General features: G+C 60.7%; 1 protein-coding gene across 2 annotated transcripts; it reads left to right on the top strand.

The window, feature by feature from the left end:
• Positions 1-3,296: 3,296 nt before the first annotated feature.
• GIPR (gastric inhibitory polypeptide receptor) lies at positions 3,297-19,064 on the top strand. 2 transcript variants are annotated; one of them, XM_030544459.1, is made up of 13 exons: positions 3,297-3,534; positions 4,059-4,158; positions 5,036-5,143; positions 5,512-5,633; positions 6,002-6,105; positions 6,760-6,916; positions 7,637-7,796; positions 8,234-8,294; positions 10,226-10,295; positions 10,799-10,887; positions 17,544-17,682; positions 18,106-18,147; positions 18,624-19,064. In XM_030544459.1, exons 1-13 carry the CDS (start codon positions 3,478-3,480, stop codon positions 18,999-19,001), a joined length of 1,587 nt encoding a protein of 528 aa, XP_030400319.1. In that variant the 5' UTR covers positions 3,297-3,477; the 3' UTR covers positions 19,002-19,064. The 2 variants fall into 2 exon arrangements, with proteins under 2 accessions (XP_030400319.1, XP_030400320.1); XM_030544460.1 differs by lacking the exons at positions 3,297-3,534; positions 5,512-5,633 and having other exon boundaries at positions 4,079-4,158.
• The last annotated feature ends 499 nt before the right edge of the window (positions 19,065-19,563 follow it).

Below are 19,563 nucleotides of genomic sequence, written 5' to 3'. Positions count from 1 at the left end.
GCTTCCAAGGAGAAGCAGTCATATAGCACTGCTCTGGGTATAGACAGGTCCCTACATTCTCCCCGCTGCTGACTCAACATCCCCAACAGCCCCAACCTGGGCCAGGCATCCCAGGGTTTCCACAGGACAGACACTGGGGTGGGTTGGCAAGGCCCATACTAGGGTAAGAAGGTCTTTGCCCCACATGAGTGGCTGCTGTACTGTTTCTGGGTCAGCTCTAACAGCCAACTCTGGGGCTTGGCTCTTCAATTCTGCAGTAGGGATGTTCAGCACAGGGGGTTGCAGGTTCAAACCCTGCTGTCAGCCCAAGCAGGGCCAGTTCCCTCACCGCTGGGTCTCTAGCAGCCTTTGGTGCTTTCTCCAGGACCATGGGCATTCTGGGAAGGGCTTGGTCCTCTGTGTCAGCCAGTCCTTGGCAGCCCCACCCACCTGCTGCATCTCCCCAGCCTATCCCGGGAGCAAAGTCCAAGGCCGGCTGTGACGGTCTCCATGTGTCCTGATCTCAGCCAGGGCCTTTCCCGGCCAAACCCTAGGATGTGCCACTCCCTTCCCCAGCCGTAGTGGTATATCCTGGTATCTGCACCAGACAGATTAGCAGGGGCCAGACACTGTGGTCACATGTGTGGGGCACAGAGGATCTTTGATTTTCCTGCCCCCTGGGCATCTGATCCCTTTAGAGCAGTGGTTTTCAACCTGGGGTCCGCAGACCCTGTGCCTAAGATTTCCAAAGGAGTCTGCAGCTCCATCTGAAATATTTTAGGGGCCTGAAAATGAAAAAAGGTTGAAAACCACGGCTCTAGAGCGTCCACCCTCTGTACAGGCTCCCAGTCACCAGAGGGCGACATCCCAACCACTTGGAGAGCTGCTTTTCTCCAGCAGGGGGCGTTAGCCCCAGGCAGAACACCCTCGGGTGGGGACACGGTAACTGTGGGGCAGAACCTGCTCTGGGGGGTCTGCCTGTGTAATACTGGCTTCCCAGCCCTCAGCCAGGGTAACACCTGCCGCTGACCCACAGCTGGAGGAGTCAGCTCTGCAAGGACGCCTCCTCTGAGGTGCAAAACCCAGGACATCTGGGGCAATTCTGAGCTGGTCCAGCTGATGCTGGGCATCATACAAATTTCCCAGCTACCTCCAAAAAGGGCTGTGCAAAGCTGGCCAGGCAGCAACCCTCATTCAGGCCGTATGGGATTGTGCCTTGGCTGCGGGTTCAAATCCCACCTCCCTCACACGCTTGTGGGTCTGATGTTGTCTGGATTCCCTCTGGGATTCATTTTCTAGCATTATTTCCAGGCCTTTGCCAAGAGGTGGGGATGTTACAGGACAAGACCAGTGGGAGCTGCTAGTCAGTTAAGGCAGGACCCCACTCCCCTCTCAGAGCCAGGGACAGAACCCAGGCGTCCTGACTCCCAGTCCTCCCGCTTTAACCAGTGGACCCCAAAGCCAGGGACAGAACCCAGGAGTCCTGACTCCCAGCTCCAACCACTGGCCCCATCCCTGAGTACTAGAGAAGACGTAAGACAAGCAGCCTAGGAGATGTCCCCCAGGCCAGCCCCCTCAGACTAACAACAATGAGTGTGAAGAAGCCAGGGATGGGTTTGCATGGGGAAACTGAGGTCTGGCAAACTCAGAACTGGGATGGGCTTATCGACTTGGGGACTGTGGGAGATTCTGGCCCACGCGGCAGAGGGGCAAAGGGAGGGTTGATGGGGGACAGCGACGCTAGGCTGGGGCCAGCTCTTTCTTTAAGCCACAGGGAGCTGGACTCAACAGGGCCTTTCCCCCGACAGTGCCCCCTTGGAGGGGAGAGCGGCTTTCCGCTCCGAGGCCCCAGGACTTGCGGTGCTGGGGCCTCTATCTAGGTTAGATAAATGTCTATTAGGGATGGTCTAGACAGTATTTGGTCCTGCCATGAGGGCAGGGGACTGGACTCGATGACCTCTCGAGGTCCCTTCCAGTCCTAGAGTCTATGAGTCTATGAGTGCTGTGGTAACCATGGGTACGGCAATGTCGCCACTCCGAGGCAAAGAGCCTCTGGTCTCTGGTTGGGGCAGCCAGGAGCAGCTCTAGCTTTTTTGCTGCCCCAAGCATGGCAGGCAGGCAGCCTTCGGTGGTTTGCCTGTGGGAGGTCCCCGGTCCCGCGGATTCAGCGGTATTCCTGTGGGAGGTCCCCGGTCCCGCGGCTTCGGGGCGGGGGGGCACCTGCGGGAAGGCCCCAGTCTCATGGCTTTGGCGGCTTGCCTGCGGGAGGTCCCTGATCCCGCGGATTCGGCAGCTTGCCTTCCGGAGAGCTCCGGTCCTGCAGCTTCGGCGTATCCACCGCCTAATTGCCGCTGAAGCCACGGGACCAGTGGACCTCCCGCAGGCGTGCCGCCGAAAGCCACTTGACTGCCACCCTTGCAGGGACTGGCAGGGCGCCCCCTGTGACTTGCCGCCCCAGGCGCCCACTTGGAGCGCTGGTGCCTGGAGCCGCCACTGGGGGCAGCAGACTGGCGCTGGGGCCTGGGGGTCAATGGCCCATCAACACCGCCTAATCGGTGTGAGCTTCCCCGGCACCAGGAAACGCGGCTGTTCCTAGAAGGGCGGGGGCGGGGGGATGAAATTCCTGCCTCCTGCAGCTTCAACAGGAGACAAGAGTCTTCACATCCTGTCCTCAGCTGGGCTGCAGGACAGCAGTTGAGCAGCTCCTGTGCCCCACCCCAGAGGTGGCTGCATCTCAGGAACCTTATTAGGGGGACCAGATAGCAAGTGTGAAAAATTGGGACACTTTTTTGTGGGGGTGGGGTATAGTTGCCTATATAAGACAAAGCCCCTAATATTGGGATGGTCCCCCAAAACCCTATCCCAGCTGCCAGCCCCCCCATAGAAGCGGCCTGCTCCCCTGCCCCCAGGCTTGTCTGTGGACTGTGTATCGGAGACTCTTCCCTCCGAGGAGCTTCCTCCCGCTGTCAGGTCTCAGGCGTTGTTTTTATCCTGGGCTCCCTGCTGAACTTTCCACCCACTCGAACCCGGCTCCCTCAGCCAGGGCCCTGGATCACAGCTGGACGACACGTCTAATGTGCCCTATAAATAGCCCCTTCCCACCAGCTGCTGCTGCCTGAGGGTTCTCACGGGAACCAGGTCCTGCTCAGGAGGGTGGGGGGAAGTAGAGGGGGTCGGAGCCCTGCTTGAGGGTGGGATCTCTCTGTGCCCATCCCCATGGCATCAGATCCCTCTGCTTGAGGGCCAGGTGGGCAGAGCTCATGGCTTTGCTGATGGGGGATCTGTTGGAGAGGGAGGCAGGTGCCTTGGGCCTCTGCTCTGCAGTTGAGACCAGCAGGGAGCCCCGTTGCCAATCCATCCGGGTTGCTTCCTCCTAGGGCGCCTCTCCCCAGCTACACCCCAGCTCCGTTGGAGTGGGACCAAGACAACCGCCGGCGCCTGCAGGATCCCTGAGCCAGACACCGCTCACTGGCCTCATGTCTGCACTGCAGCTGAAGCATGTGGGAGCCTTTTATTCTCTTCCTGCTGCTTGTATCGCTCCAGGGAACAGCAGAGGTGAGACTGCACCCCAGGGCGCCCCCACCACGGCTGGCACTTAGCTCAGTACCGCCCCCCAGGCAGCACCTCAGACCCCTGTTGTTCTGTCTCGGAGCAATAGCATCCCCTGCAGCAACTGCACCGCAGCTGGCGCTCCTGCCCCGCTCCCCGCAGTGCCCCCTGCTGGGAAAGGCTGGGACTGGAGTAGCTGGGAGCTCTTGCACAGCCAGTTCCTGTCCTGCTCCCCATAGCGCCCCCTACTGGGAGACGCTGGGACTGGAGTAGCTGGGAGCGCCCCACAAGCCGGCTCCTGCCCTGCTCCCCACAGCGCCCCCTGATGGGAGAGGCTGGGACTGGAGTAGCTGGAAGCACTTCCCACACTCAACACTCCTGCCCTGCTCCCCACAGCGCCCCCTGATGGGAGAGGCTGGGACTGGAAGTTGTATTTCCCTCCACGTGAGCCCTGGGGCTGCAGTCTATTCAGGGGGACAGGAACACAGCTGCACGCAGAGCCCATTGCCCTGACTCCCATCCCGTTGCAGGCGAGCTCCTCAGAGAAGTCAGCCAAGGACATGTTTGCGGCCTGGCGGCAGTACCAGCAGGAGTGTGAGCGCAGAATGGCTGAGGAGCCGTATCCCGCAGGTGAGGGAAGTGGGTTGTCCCTCCTGGGCCGGGGTTGGGGTAGGGCCAGCGGGTCTCATGAGTGCACCCAGCGTCCACTTGGGCATCCCAGCCCCTCCTCTCAGCACGTGTTGCCATGTTTGAAAACCCATGTTGTTTGTGCTTGCATAGGGTAGCGTGTTGGTGTGGCCCACGTGCATGCCTGAGTGTGGTGTCTGTGTGAGCTTCTTTTGCATGTGCATGCATGTGGTTGGCATGTGCGTGAGGGGGCTGCCTGGATGGGGGTGGCTGTGCAGGCATGTTTCTATGTGTGTGCGTGATTTGCATGTGTGTCTGTGTTTGCAGAGGCGTGTTTGTGTGTGTGTGGTTTGCACATGTGTGTGATTTGCACGTCTGTATTTACAGAGGTGAGTTCCTGTGTGCGTGGTTTTCACGGGTGCATGTGATTTGCACTTGTCTGTGTTTACAGAGGTGAGTTTGGGTGTGAGTTACACATATGTATGTGATTTGCACATCTATTTAGAGGTGAGTGTGTGTGATTTGCACACATGTGATTTGCACATGTCTGTGTTTATAGGCTTGTGTTTGTGTGTTTCACACTTGCATATGATTTGCATATGTCTGTGTTTGCAGAGGCAAGTTTGTGTGTGTGAGTTGCACACGTGCATGTGATTTGCACGCGTTTGTATAGATGAATGTGTGTGTGTGGTTTACACACATGCACCTGACTTGCCCATGCCTGTGGTCCCTTAGGCCTGCTTGCCGTGCATGGGTCACACACGTATGAATGTGATTTGCACATGTATGCGTGTGGCCATCCAGACCTGCGTGACTGGTGTTTGCCCGTCTCTGTGACATGCAAGTGTTTTAAATGCCTCTTGTCTTCATCCCCTCCCAGGCCTGGTGTGTAACCGGACCTTTGACATGTATGCTTGCTGGGAGGACACTCGTCCCAATACCACCGCCATGGTGCCCTGTCCGTGGTACCTGCCCTGGCATCACCACGGTAAATATCCCTTCCAAGGCTCATTCCAGCCACACCACCTTCCCATGCCTGCCCCCTCGGCCCACCTGCTGGGACCCGCTCCCCGGGTGAAAGCTGGCCCAATTCTGATCTTAGCTACATGCTGGAGTCCAGAGTAGAGGCCTGGGGCTGCTCTGCAGAGGACCAGGCCTGCAAGCTCAGGCCCACGCAGAGTACGGTGATGTTAACCCTTGTGTCCCCACACCCCTATGACTCAGGCTGCAGGGGGGGTCACTTTAAGAGCAGGGCGGGGACATCTGTGGGCAGTGGCAGTGGGGCTGTGGCTGACACACACCCACATACCCCCCCCACCACCTGCCACTTGGCTCCCCTGGTCTCCTCCCTGGCAGTTCATGGTGGGTTCGTGATGCGGCTCTGCGGCCCGGCTGGCCAGTGGGTGACGGACGAGTCGGGGCTGCCCTGGAGGGACCACTCGCAGTGCGAGGATCTCAGCACAGACCACCCCTTCCAGGTCAGTGTCCCGGCCGGCCACAGGCTGCTTCCCAGCTTGGCTCCCAGCTCCCAAGCCACGCGGCTTTTTCTCCTGCCGCTCCCACCCAGCCTCCGGCTCCGTCCTGAGCCAGAGTCCCTCTGAGCTCTGGCAGCTCCTTCCTCTCCAGCGCTGGAGGGATCTGTTGGCTGGATGCAGTGCTGCCCGGGAAGGATCCAGCAGCTGAGTCCCCGCTCTGTTTGCAGATCAATGCCCTCGCCGGTCCCTGATTGTCCCAGCACGGGGTGCCCTCCCCTGTAAATGCTCCGAATGGCAGGGGTGGGGCGGAGGGAGGTGGGGAAGGAAGGGGCAAGGAGCTCAACCTGACCCTCCGCTGCGTCCCTTTGCAGAAGCAGGTGCGGTTCCTGGAACAGTTCCGGCTGATGTACACCGTGGGCTACTCCCTCTCGCTGGTCTCCCTGCTGCTCGCCCTGCTGCTGCTCCTGGCTTTCAGGTACTGCAGAGCCTGTGGGCGTGGCGGAGTTAATGGTCCAGCTCCTGATGTCAGTGGCCCTTGGGGAAGTGCACTGAGGCCACTCAGGATTTGCACCCAGGTCGAGGGGCAGAGTATGGACCCGTGGATTTAATCTGTACCGCCTCCCTCTTTAAAAAGCAAGTGTCTTTTAGTAATTAAGAGCCTGATCCTGGATTTGGGCCTGATGGGGGGCCACTCCCCAGTTTGACACGCCCTTTACTGCAGGAGTCACTCCTGTTTGACGCTCCGCCTGCTGTTGGTTTGCTCTGTATGGATGGGGCGCATGGAGCCAGATCTGCAGTGTAAAACCGGAGTAAGCGAGACTGGGACCGGGCCTGGACAGCTCCTCTTGATTTTTAGTTCCTGCGGCCACGCTGTCCGTTGCTGGCATTGGTGAATTTCACCCCTGGTTAGTCAGTGTCATGCCCAGGGCCCCAGCACAGAGCCCAGCGCGCTGGCTCAGCTGTCTTCACCCGCTGGCTCAGCGTGACACTTAGCATAAGGGCCTGGCACTGGGTCAGTGCCCGGTGACGCTTGCAGGCGCTCGGTGTCGACGGCCACAGCTGCTTAGTTTCAATGCTGGAGTACGGCTGCCCCCCATCCCCCTGATTGATGGTCCCCCCCCCTCCGCAGGAAGCTGAGATGCACCCGCAACTACATCCACGTGAACCTCTTCCTCTCGTTCATGCTGCGGGCCGTCTCCATCCTCACCCGGGATGCCCTCCTCCGCGTGCGCTTCTCCAAGGACCTGCGGCATGAAGGGGACCTCTTCCATCTCCTTGGGGACCAGGTACTGCCCGGTCGCGGGCATCACTCCCGGAGGAGGTGGGGGGAGTAGATCCAGCCAGCTGGGCTGAGGGATTGAGCCCCTTTCTGACCTCGGGGACGGGGGGAATCCCTACCTCCAAGGGGGGCACTGCAGGGAGCACCCTGTACATCGGGGGTGAAAGCCCGGAGACCCCTAAGGTCAGCAGCGAGGCAGTATGGGCCAGACCCCAGCTGGCTTAAATCAGCACTGAAATTCATGGAGCCGCGTCAGCTGTGATCCAGCACCAGTGGAGCTCTGGCCTGTTGACACCAGCTGGGGACCTGGCCCCAGGCTGACCCACTCCCAACAGGAGCCGTTGGCAGCAGGGTTAGGCATGGGATTAGCGAGCTGATCCGGGGGTGGGAGGGATCCACCTGCGTATCTGTACGGTGTCCCCACCAGAGAGGAAGGGCAATTACTCAGAGCTATGAGACGAAAGGCAGTATAGGGAAACTGAGGCTGGATTCCGGGCAAAGCTTCCTGACTTGAAGATCCATGGGGCAGGGGAGTTGCCTCCCCATGGGAAGGGCTGGCAGCCCATCCCGTTGGAATCTGGGCCAAGCCATGGGGGGACCGACTGTAGGGAACACCCCTGCCCTGAGTGGGGATGGGCTGGCCGTGACCTGATGGGGCTCCTCCGTCCGCCACCCTCCAGCATTCCCACCTCTCTCTGCTCCTCTCCCCCCTTCCCCGGGGGCTCAGGCTGCCGCTGGCTGCCGCCTGGCTCAGGTCCTGACCCAGTACTGCGTCGGGGCCAACTACTATTGGCTGCTGGTGGAAGGGCTCTACCTGCACAACCTGCTTGTGCTGATGGCCGTCTCGGAGGAGAGCTGCTTTGTGGCCTACCTGCTTGTCGGATGGGGTGAGTGGGGCCGTGCAGGCATGGCCGGGAAGGGGCATGGTGGAGGTACTGCAGTGCTGGCCAGGGCATAGGGAGACCACCTTTGGTGACCTAGGCAGTGCAGGCTGGGAGCTGGAAAGGACCCCAGGGTACGTCTGCATCCAGAAGCCCCCCGAAAGAATCCCCCTTAGATACTTGCTCCAGCGTGGCCCTGCTCTGCCGCGAAGGGTAGTGCGGGGTTCCACCCACAACGCCTGCGGCGTTCCACAGCAGGTCTAGGCATCTCAGTGGGTAACGTGCCGGAGTCCTGTCTCCACTACCACTAGCACTCCCACCAGTGGCAGAGATGCACCCACCGGAGAGGAGATGGAAAATGCTAGAGGGCGTGTACACAGGGGGGAATCTCACGGGTGGGGCTGGAGAACAAAACCCTAACTGCTGCGTCTGTCTGTCCATAGGAGCCCCCGTCCTGTTTGTCATTCCCTGGGTGATCATCAGATACCTCTATGAAAACAACCAGTAAGTCCGGCCAGCAAAATCTCTCCAGCTTGGGGTCCAGCACAGAAAGAAAGTGCTTGGAAATCCTCGAACTTTGGGGTGACCTTGTCAGAGGGTCTCTAGGAAGCGGGGTGAGAAACGAGGCTTTGGTGCCAGGAAACATTTTGAGGGGGGGAATTAAAAAATCCGTTTTGTTTTCTTCAAAAACATCCAGGTTTTCGTCAAAAATCCAAACCCTGAGGTTTAAAAAGTAAATGATTTTAGGATTTCAGCCAAAATTTCTCTGCCTTCAGTTGCCAAAAACAGGAGGGGGGAAATTGGCTAAAAACGAACATTTCCATTTTGACGAAAACGTCACTTCTTGTCCAGTCAAACGTCCCGAGTGGCTCCAGCCCAAGACGGACGCGGTTTTCCCCATCCCTGTTCCGCACCCATGTAAACGTGTGCCTGTGAGCTCTCTGCATTCACAGCACTTTGTGACTCCAGACCCACGCATGAGCGTCATTTGTAGGACTTGACCCATCCATCTCTGGTGTATCAGCTAACGGGCTAATTCTGCTAGCCAGAGCGAGTGACAGGTCCGAGGCTCTTCTGTGCTCCAGCTGGGGGATCTCAATCTTTTTCCTTCAGCTATAAAAACTCCACGGTCCACCTGTGCCACAACTGTTTTTCTGCCCCCACTCCACCCCTTCCATGAGGGCCCACCCCTTCCCCACCCCCATTTCAATCCCATCCCCCAAATCCCCACCCCAACTCCACCCCCTCCCTGCCCCTATTCTGACTCCTTCCCCAAATCCCCGCCCCAGACCCGCCTCTTCCCTGCCTCCTCCCCTGAGTGCGCCATGTTCCCGTTCCTCCCCGTCCCTGCCGGAGCGTGCTAATGCTGCCAAACAGCTGTTTGGCGTCAGCCGGGCGGGAAGCGCTGGGAGGTAGGTGGAGGCGCGAGGATGTGGTGCGCTCAGGGGAGGAAGAGCTGGGGTGGGAGGTGAGGGGAGCTTGGCTGCCGGTGGGTGCAGAGCACCCACTAATTTTTCCGCATGGGTGCTCCAGCTCCGGAGCACCCACAGAGTTGGCACCTATGCCACAAAGCTAAGTTGCTGAGGCTTCAACTTCAGCCCTGTCTGGCAGGGCTCAGGGCTTTGCAATATTCCTTGCAGTCCTGCGAGGTGGGTCTTTGGCTTTCTGCTCAGGGCCCTAATGAATCTAATGCCGACCATGCTTGGCAGACCCCCTGAAACCTGCTTGAGAACCACTGGCTCCAGCCACCTGTAAGGGTTAGGAAGGGATCCCCCCACCCCCTGCCCTGATGTATTCTGGGTTTGGGGTTTTTTAATCTCCTCTGAAGCGTCATGTACACAGCTGGAGAGGGGAGCATGGACTGGGTGGGCCACGGCTCCCTTGAGAATCCTCTCTCCGGTGCTTGGCTGGCTGGTTCTTGATCCCATGCTCAGGGTCGGATTTGGGGTGCGGAAGGAATTTGCCACCAGGTCAGACTGGCTGTGGCCTTGGAGGACTTTTTCCCCTTCCTTTGCAGTATGGGGCATGGATCCTCCAATCAATCCCCTGCCATTGGCGGGTCCCCAGTGCCCATGGTTCCCTGGTGTTCTCTGCCTGTGGCCCATTAGCGTTTAGTCTCCTGGGGGCTGTAATACTTTGATCTAATGGAGGTTGTCGGGCTTAGGGCGGGGGCGGCTGGATGGGATTTAATGGCGGGTGCTCACAGAAGCTCAGGCTGGATGATCTGATGGCCCTTTCTGCCCTTAAATTCTGTGGCACTGGTGGGAAGCAAAGGCCGGCCCTCGGCTGATCTGGGTCACAGACAGAACTGTGCTCACGGGGGGGAGAGAGAAGGTTGGTGCCACCTGGGTGCCACCTGCTAACTCCTGTCACCACCCTACCCGGCTGTGCAGGTTCCTCCCTCCCAGCCAGTTTGACGTGAGTTGGTTTTCCAGGTGCTGGGAGAGAAATGACAACATGGCCTATTGGTGGATTATCCGCTGCCCCATCCTGCTCGCCATCCTGGTGAGTTACAAACACCCACTGCATTTCAGACAGCCAAGCGGCAGCTACTCCAGTCCTGGTCTGCCCCAGCAGGGGGCGCTGTGGGGAGCGGGCACTGGCGGTGGGGGAAGCTCCCGGCTACTCCAGGTCTGGTCTCCCCCAGCAGGGGGCGCTGTGCGGAGGGTCAGGCGCTGGCTGTAGGGGGAACTTCTGGCTTCTCCATTCCCACTCTGACCCATCAGGGGGCGCTGTGGGGAGTGAGGTGAGTGCTCTGGCTGTGAGCGTGCTCCCGGCTATGCCAGTCCCGGTCTCGCCCAGCAGGGGGTGCTGTGGGGAGCAGGATGGGAGCGCTGGCACCTAGGGGGTGATGCTTTCTCCTCCCCATGTATAAAGCCCCACTCTCCCTCCCCTACGTAAACACCAGCCCTACTGCAGGGGCTCCAAGCCCATCCCCAGGGCAGAGGGTACTAGTGGGGAGTGATGCCCCCGACCTCCCCATGGGTAACTTACTCTCTCTCCCCCAGGTTAACTTTGTCATATTCGTCCGTATCATTAAGATCCTGGTCTCCAAACTCCGGGCTCACCAGATGCGCTACACGGATTACAAGTTCAGGTAGGCAGGGGTTACCCCTCCCGGCGGCACCCCCAGCTGGGAGCCCCGGCTCCCTGCAGCAGCATTGACTGGCTCTTAGATCTGGCAAACTAAGTGTGGTGGTACCACTTCCAGTGGAACAAATCCAGGGAACAGGGCAGGGGCTCACTAGGGGCGCTCTTCTCCGGCACTCAGTGTGAGCCTCAATGTTCCAGTGGGGCACTAGGGAGCGCTGTGTTGAAAGGTGGGGTGGAGGCTTCCTAGGGGGCGCTCTCCCCTTGCAGTCAGTACTGACCCCAGGGCCCCAGTGGGGCAGTAGGAGGTGCTGTGCTGCAGGGTGGGGTGGGAGCTCAGAAGGGGTCATTTGTGATGGGATCCCCAGCAAAGGCGCTGGCACCGTGGGTGCTGCGGGGCTGCAACACCCATGGGGAAAAATAAGCAGGTGCTCCACACCCACCGGCTGCCAAGCTCCCCCTGTCCCCACCCCATCCTTGCCTCCTCCTCCCCCTCCCAGCGCTTCCCACCCGCAGCCTAACAGCTGTTTGGTTGCACTTAGGACTTCCAGGAGGGAGGGGGAGGAGTGGGGACGTGGTGCACTCAGGAGAGAAGGTGGTAAAGAGGCTGGGCAGGGCGGGGCAGGGACTTGGGGGAAAGGGGTGGAATTGGGGTGGGGCGAGCATGGTGCCGGAGCTAGGGGCAGGGAGGTTAAACACCCCTGGGGCAGAGGGGAAGTCGGTGCCTATGATCCCCGGGGTACAACCTGGGACTGTGGGACTGCTGTGCCCCTTTAACTCTCCACCCAGCGCTGTCTCACACAAAGCTATGCCAGTGACAAACAGCAAAACCCCTCCAGGCATCGTGATCACTCAGCCACCAGGCTGTGGAGCCTACACCCAGCCAAACTGCATGAATGCTCCGTGAGTCACTCATGAATCCTACAGAGAGGCACTTGCCAGTCACCCCAGCCCCCAGCCTGGCACCCCAGAAATATACCAGCATACGCTGCTCAAGACACCCTTGGAACCTGCAAACTCATTAATTAGTTCGCCACTTGGTCAAAGGGAAGTGGCCATGCACCAGCCTTTGAAATCTGAGCTGAGATTCCCTGAGCATTTCAGCTGAAACCACGCCGTTCTAGGTAACATAGAAAACCAATTTATTAACGCCAGAAAGACAGATTTTAAATGATTCTATGTAGCAGGCAGAGAGAGCCAAGTTGGTTACCTAAGAAATAAACAGAAACACAGTCTAAATTCTAACTTTAACAAACGACGCGGGATTTGAATCAAGCAGCGTCTCTTGCGTCGATCCTAACAGATGTTACAGGCAGCTCACAGCTCCTCGGTACAAAGACTGGGTTCCTTTCCAGCCTGCGACCAGTCTCTCCAGTTCAAAGTCTTTGTCTTCCAGATGATCTTCCAGGTGTTGAGATCAGGGGAGGGGGGAAGAGGCCACGTGATGATGTCACTCCCCCTCTTTTAGACTTTCTTCCAGCTGCTAGAAAGATCCTTGCTGTGACATGGGGGTCAGACAGTCTCCATGGCATGCCCCAGTAGTTCTCAACCTTTCCAGACGCCTGTGCCCCTTCCAGGAGTTGGATTGGTCTCGCGTCCCCCAAGTTTCACCTCACTGAAAAGCTACTTGCTTACAAAATTCAGAGCTGAAACTACAGCAGGCTCACAGCGCACTAAAAGTGACAAATCACTCACTTTCTCATTTTTTATCAAATAAATCAATTGGAATATAAATATTGTACTTACATTTCACATAGAGTGGTATAAACAAGTCCATCCTCTGGATGAAATTTTAGTTGGTACTGACTTTGCTTGTACTTTTTACGTAGCCTGTTGGAAAACCAGGCAAATATCTAGATGAGTTGCTGTACCCCCCGGAAAGCTCTGTGTGCCCCCAGGAGTACACGTGCCCCTGGTTGAGAGCCACTGGTGTCAGGGTTGGATTAACTCTCCTGTGGGCCTGGGGCTATTAGGTTGTGTGGGGCCCCTGTGTACAGGGCCGGTGCAACCATTTAGGCGGACTAGGCGGTTGCCTAGGGCGCCAAGATTTGAGGGCGCCAAAAAGCGCCCCCCAATTTTTTTTTAAATGGTTGAGCAGCCGCTGCTGCTGGGACAGAGAGGGAGTCTCAGCTACCAGCGGCAGCCGGCAGCCCAGGGTGTCCCCTGGGTCAGGGCACCGCCGCGGCAGCTGGCAGTCCAGGGTGTCCCCTGGGTCAGGGCACCGCCCCGGCAGCCCGCAGTCCAGGGTGTCCCCTGGGTCAGGGCGCCGCCCCGGCAGCCCGCAGTTCAGGGTGCCCCCTGGGTCAGGGCGCCGCCGTGGCAGCCCGCAGTCCAGGGTGTCCCCTGGGTCAGGGCGCCGCCCCGGCAGCCCGCAGTTCAGGGGGTCCCCTGGGTCAGGGCGCTGCCGCGGCAGCCCACAGTCCAGGGTGTCCCCTGGGTCAGGGTGCCGCCCTGGCAGCCGGCAGCCCAGGGGCGGGGGTCCCCTGGCCCAGGGAAACCCTGGGCTTCCGGCTGCCGCGGAGGCGCACTGACCGTGGGTCAGGGTGCCGCTGCGGCAGCCGGCAGTCCAGGGTGTCTGCAGGGGGCGGCAGGCAGCTCCCATGGACGGTCGGCTGCTCGCAGGGCTCCAGTGGACCTCCCACAGACACTACTGCGGCAGCTCCACCGGAGCCGCGGGACCAGCGCGCGGGGCGGCGAAATTGCCGTCCGCCTAGGGCGCTCAAAACCCTAGCACCGATCCTGCCTGTGTACAAGTATTTTTCCTAATTTAAAAGAAAATGATCACAATTATGACACTGAAGCTATTAACGCTATACTAAATTTGCCTTTTAATTAACATAAAGCCGTTCTGTGGTTACATTTCAGTCTTAAAACATGTTGAACATAGTTCCGTTAACTCAGAATAGCCTACTTCTTACCTTAGAACAGCTGATATATTCGTTTCTTTCTGGGAGGGAGTTTGGGTGCAGGAGGGGGCTCCAGGCTGGGGCAGTGTTGGGGTGCAGGAGAGGGTGAGGGGTGCAGGCTCTGGGAGGGATTGGGTACAGAAGGGAATTCTGACCTGGGGCAGGGGGTTGGGGTTCAGGAGGGGGTGCGAGGTGTAGGCTCCGTCCGGGAGGTGCTTACCACAGGTGGCTCCTGGCCAGCAGTGCAGCAGGGCTCAGGCAGGCTGCCTGCATACCGTGGCTCCACGCTGCTCCTGAAAGCATCCGGCTGCTGGCACGTCTCTGCATGCCCCTTGGGGGAAGGGGACAGCAGGTTTCTATACACTGTCCGCGCCCACAAGTGCCATCCCCGCAGCTCCCATTGGTCAGGAACCGGCCAATGGCAGCTGCGGGGACGGTGCAGGGGGCGGGGGCAGCGCACAGCACCGCCTTCCCCCCACCCTGCCAGGGGCCACAAGAGATGTGCCAGCAGCCAGCCACTTCCGAGAGCGGCGTGGGGCCACGGCATTCAGGCTGCCTGCCTGAGCCCTGCTGTGCCGCTGGACTTTTCGCAGCCCGCACATCGTGATCAACTGGCAGAGGCTCCAGGATCGACCAGTCGATCGCGGTCGATGGGTTGGTGGCCACTGAATTGTCTATATTTATGGATTTAGGTTTGCGGGGGGCCCCCTTAGCCCGAGGCCCTGGGCTGCAGCCCCTAAAGCCCTGGCATTAATCCGTCCCTGACTGGCATCCATGCCCTTTGTAAGGAGCCTTTGGGAGAGTGGATTCTCCGTGATGGGCCATTAACACCTGTCTGGCCAGGGATAGTTGGTCCATTGTTGTCACTGAAAGGCCAGCTGTGGGCTTTCCCAGCCTCACAATATATCTCGGCCATGTCTACATCTAAAATTTTGCAGCGCTGGTTGTTACAGCTGTATTAGTACAGCTGTATAGGGCCAGCGCTGCAGAGTGGCCACACTTACAGCAACCAGCGCTGCAAGTGGTGTTAGATGTGGCCACACTGCAGCGCTGTTGGGCGGCTTCAAGGGGGGGTTCGGGGAACGGGAGAGCAAACCGGGAAAGGAGACCAGCTTCGCCGCGGTTTGCTCTCGCGTTCCCGAACCCCGCTGCAAACCGCAGGGAAGGAGACCTGCTTGCTCGGGGCTCCGGGAACTAGAGAGCAAACCGGGAAAGGAGACCCGCTTCGCCGCGGTTTGCTCTCGCGTTCCCGGAGCCACCCTGCAAACCGCAGGGAAAGAGACCTGCTTGCTCGAGGAACGGGAGAGCAAACCGCGGCGAAGCTGGTCTCCTTTCCCGGTTTGCTCTCGCGTTCCCGAACCCCCCTGCAAACCACAGGGAAGGAGACCTGCTTGCTCGGGGTTCCGGGAACACGAGAGCAAGCTGGGGAAGGAGACCAGCTTGATTACCAGAGGCTTCCTCCTTCCACGGAGGTCAAGAAAAGCGCTGGTAAGTGTTTACATTGGATTACCAGCGCTGGATCACCAGCGCTGGATCCTCTACACCCGAGACAAAACGGGAGTACGGCCAGCGCTGCAAACAGGGAGTTGCAGCGCTGGTGATGCCCTGCAGATGTGTACACCTTCAAAGTTGCAGCGCTGTAACTCCCTCACCAGCGCTGCAACTTTCTGATGTAGACAAGCCCTGTCAGTAACACACATAGCACAACTTCATAACTTCCCACTGACAGGACACACAACCCAACAGATCAAGACTTTTAAAATGATACCTCACAAGGCATTGCACAAAACACACCATAATCATCTCACAGTGGGGAATATGGGGGTCCCAGGGTGCTACTTTGAGGTACAGAATCTCACAGGACTCTTCCCTGGTAGTCAGTGCTGGCACCAGAGGGACACTAGGGGGCGCTGGGCTGCAGGGAGTGGAGCAGGAGCTCAGTACGGGGCGCTCTCCCTTCACAGTCAGCGCTGACCTTATGCCCTAGGGTGGTGTTAGGGGGCGCTGGGCTGCAGGGAGCGGGGCGGGGGCTCAGCAGGGGGGGCTGGGCTGCAGGGACCGGGGCGGGGACTCAGCAGGGGGGGCTGGGCTGCAGGGACCGGGGCGGGGACTCAGCAGGGGGCGCTGGGCTGCAGGGAGCGGGGCGGGGGCTCAGCAGGGGGGGCTGGGCTGCAGGGACCGGGGCGGGGACTCAGCAGGGGGCGCTGGGCTGCAGGGAGCAGGGCGGGGGCTCAGCAGGGGGCGCTGGGCTGCAGGGACCAGGGTGGGGGCTCAGCAGGGGGCGCTGGGCTGCAGGGAGCGGGGTGGGGGCTCAGCAGGGGGCGCTGTGCTGCAAGGAGCAGGGCGGGGGCTCAGCAGGGGTCACTGAGCTGCAGGGAGCGGGGCAGGGTCAGTAGGGGGCGCTGTGCTGCAGGGAGCGGGGGTGGGGGCTCGGCAGGGGGCGCTGGGCTGCAGGGACCAGGGTGGGGGCTCAGCAGGGGGCACTGGGTTGCAGGGAGTGGGGCAGGGTCAGTAGGGGGCGCTGTGCTGCAGGGAGCGGGGCAGGATCAGCAGGGGGCGCTGGGCTGCAGGGAGCGGGGCAGGGGCTCAGCAGGGGGCACTGGGCTGCAGGGAGCGGGGCAGGGTCAGTAGGGGGCGCTGAGCTGCAGGGAGCTGGGCGGGGGCTCAGCAGGGGGCTCTGAGCTGCAGGGAGCGGGGCAGGGTCAGTAGGGGGCTCTGGGCTGCAGGGAGTGGGGCGGGGGCTCAGCAGGGGGCACTGGGCTGCAGGGAGCGGGGCAGGGTCAGTAGGGGGCGCTGCGCTGCAGGGAGCGGGGCAGGGTCAGTAGGGAGCGCTGTGCTGCAGGGAGCTGGGTGGGGGCTCAGCAGGGGGCACTGGGCTGCAGGGAGCGGGGCAGGGTCAGTAGGGGGCGCTGTGCTGCAGGGAGCAGGACGGGGGCTCAGCAGGGGGTTCTGGGCTGCAGGGAGCGGGGCAGGGTCAGTAGGGGGCGCTGTGCTGCAGGGAGCGGGGCGGGGGATCAGCAGGGGGCTCTGAGCTGCAGGGAGCGGGGCAGGGTCAGTAGGGGGCGCTGCGCTGCAGGGAGCGGGGCAGGGTCAGTAGGGGGCACTGTGCTGCAGGGAGCGGGACGGGGGATCAGCAGGGGGTGCTGTGCTGCAGGGAGCAGGACGGGGGCTCAGCAGGGGGTTCTGGGCTGCAGGGAGCGGGGCAGGGTCAGTAGGGGGCACTGTGCTGCAGGGAGCGGGACGGGGGATCAGCAGGGGGTGCTGTGCTGCAGGGAGCAGGACGGGGGCTCAGCAGGGGGTTCTGGGCTGCAGGGAGCGGGGCAGGGTCAGTAGGGGGCGCTGCGCTGCAGGGAGCGGGGCAGGGTCAGTAGGGGGCGCTGTGCTGCAGGGAGCGGGGCGGGGGCTCAGCAGGGGGCACTGTACTGCTGGAAGTTCGATCTCACGGCCAAGACGCAGAAAGCCTGGTCCGTGCCCCAGCTGAGGCCAGGGACTATCCCATGAAACTGTGGAAACTGGGAGCATCATCCGGGTGCCCTGAACTGAGCAGTCTAAGAACTGAGCCTGCCACCTGGGGGGCTGGGAAGACACCAGGCTGGGATCCCAGCCCCGCTGGGGGAGGCCCAGACCCTGCGGCTGGTTCCCTTAGCATTGCCTCGGAGGGCCATGTGGTCTGGCTGGGCTCTGGCCCGAGGGACGCATGTGGGGCTTGGCAGGGGGGCAATTCACCCCCCCCCCCTTCCCTATCGCTCTCTCCCAGGCTGGCCAAGTCGACGCTGACCCTGATCCCGCTGCTGGGCATCCACGAGGTGGTGTTTGCCCTGGTGACGGAGGAGCAGGCCCAGGGGACGCTGCGCTATGTCAAGCTCTTCTTTGAGCTCTTCCTCAGCTCCTTCCAGGTAGGGAGCAGAGCCGGGCCCCCACCAGGGCTGGCGGGATGGGGTCTGGGGCAGAGGGGTGCCAGGGCCACCCAGCCCCGGAGGAATGAGGGTGAGGGCACGGGGACCGTCCCACCCAGGGGTTGGGCTTCAGCTCTGGGGATTGTTTGCAGGTGCCTGCTATTGGGTTGGACAGAGACGTGTCCCCAGCATCCCCCACTCAAGCCATGTGGGGCGCTGTGGGGTCAGCTTCGCCCCCTGGCACCAAGTGTGGTGCTGCCGGCGGAGCAGGGAGCTGGCCGAAGGCAGCTCCATGCCGAGCAGCCGTGGGATCCCGCCTGGGCATGGAGCCTCCCCAAAGACAGCCTCACCCCACCTCTTCACCCGTGGTATGTCCCAGGGGAGGTGGGCCCAGCCCTGCCTTTATCTGCTCTTGTCTTGCAGGGTCTTCTGGTGAGCATCCTCTACTGCTTTGTCAACAAGGAGGTAGGTCCCCCCCCCCGACCCATAGGAACTGAGCTGTTTCTGATTCTCCTTAACGGTTCACACGCTGCAGTGCTGGCTCCCGGGCGAAAGGGTGGGGGACAGTGCCCTTCCCGGAGCGTGGTGGGTGAGAGATCACACAGTGCAGGCATGCCACGGGGCGCTGGCAGCAGAGTCGGGCTGGGGAGGAGAGGCAAGGCGTTCCACAGTAACTACGGCCCATTGACACCATTGGAGCTACGGCCCATTGACACGAGCTGGGATCTGGCCCATTGATAGTGAACACCTTTCTTTGCATACAGCTCGCTCTCTCTCCATTTACAAGATGCAATGGGGTACCAATATCACATCATCATTTAACTTGTGTAAAGCCTCTTACACTGCTATGGCCTCCCCCTGCCCCCCATGCACCAAGGGTCTCATCCTGTCCCCTGGGCATTACTTGACCCCCCCACCTCCTTTTCTCTGCCCTGCTCCAGGTCCAGTCTGAGATCCGGAGGAAGTGGCAGAGGTGCCAGCTGGGCGCGAACCTGCTGGAGAAGCCTGGCCACAGCTGCAGCCATGGGCCGTCCTGCCGCTGCCAGCAGGACAAGGCCTCTGAGGAGGGCTGCCCCCGGCGCTCCAGCCACCCGGGGAAGAGAGGAGCTGAGGTGGAGTCCAACTGCAGCTCGGAGAACTCCATGGGCGGCTCCCAGCTGCAGCAGCAGCAGCGCCGCCCCTACACCAGTACCACGGGCAGCAAATCCTACTGCTACATCCTGGTCCAGACGCAGCCGGCAGGCAGGCTGGGGGGCCAGGAGCTGCTCCCCAGTGCTAGGGAGCCTGGGGACAACAAGATCTCAGAGAGCTGTTGCTAAAATCGAACTTGGGGCCCTTCCCGCCTGCTGGCCCAGGGGCTGGGAGAGAGGGGCCAGGTTGTGAACTCCTTCAGACTCTCCCTGTCTTGGGCAGGGGGCAGACACTGAACCACTAGGGATGGAGGGAAGGGGGTGTTGGGGGTGGGGCATGGCACACAGGGTCTGCAGGACCAGCATACCCACACTACCTGGTATCCTTTCCGCAAGGCATGGTGCCCGCCTGGAGTGCCCGTGGACAAATGACATGGACGCGTATGAGTCAGCTGTTGCTGAGACTCGGGGGACGTCCAGCTGGGGTCAGTGCAGAGGTGCATCTCCTTGGGCCTGTGGTGGGCACACTCAGCCCCTTGGGAATCCAGCCCCCTACCTCCCTTGTAGGGGTCTCCATGGATACTGTGGAGCTGGCATAAGGGGCCTGCTCTCAACCTCCTATGTAGAGGCGACTCAGGGCGCAGCCAGAGAGCACTGCACTGTGGCTATTCTCTGCCCCGCCCCCACCCCACCAGGGCCCACAGGGGGTGGATCAGGGGCATGGCCAGAGAGCACTGCGCTGTAGCTATTC

Source organism: Gopherus evgoodei, unplaced genomic scaffold, assembly GCF_007399415.2.
Source record: "Gopherus evgoodei ecotype Sinaloan lineage unplaced genomic scaffold, rGopEvg1_v1.p scaffold_34_arrow_ctg1, whole genome shotgun sequence".
In the NCBI taxonomy this organism is placed as follows: domain Eukaryota; kingdom Metazoa; phylum Chordata; order Testudines; family Testudinidae; genus Gopherus; species Gopherus evgoodei.
Note: the sequence above shows the minus strand (reverse complement) of the source record. Positions and strands in the feature narration are given on the sequence as shown.

Coding starts and splice junctions, on each gene's coding strand:
- GIPR (XM_030544459.1), top strand. CDS start 3,478: ATGTGGGAGCCTTTTATTCTCTTCCTGCTGCTTGTATCGCTCCAGGGA. Junction 7,797..8,233: donor CTACCTGCTTGTCGGATGGG/GTGAGTGGGGCC, acceptor GTCTGTCCATAG/GAGCCCCCGTCCTGTTTGTC. Junction 10,296..10,798: donor CCATCCTGCTCGCCATCCTG/GTGAGTTACAAA, acceptor TCTCTCCCCCAG/GTTAACTTTGTCATATTCGT.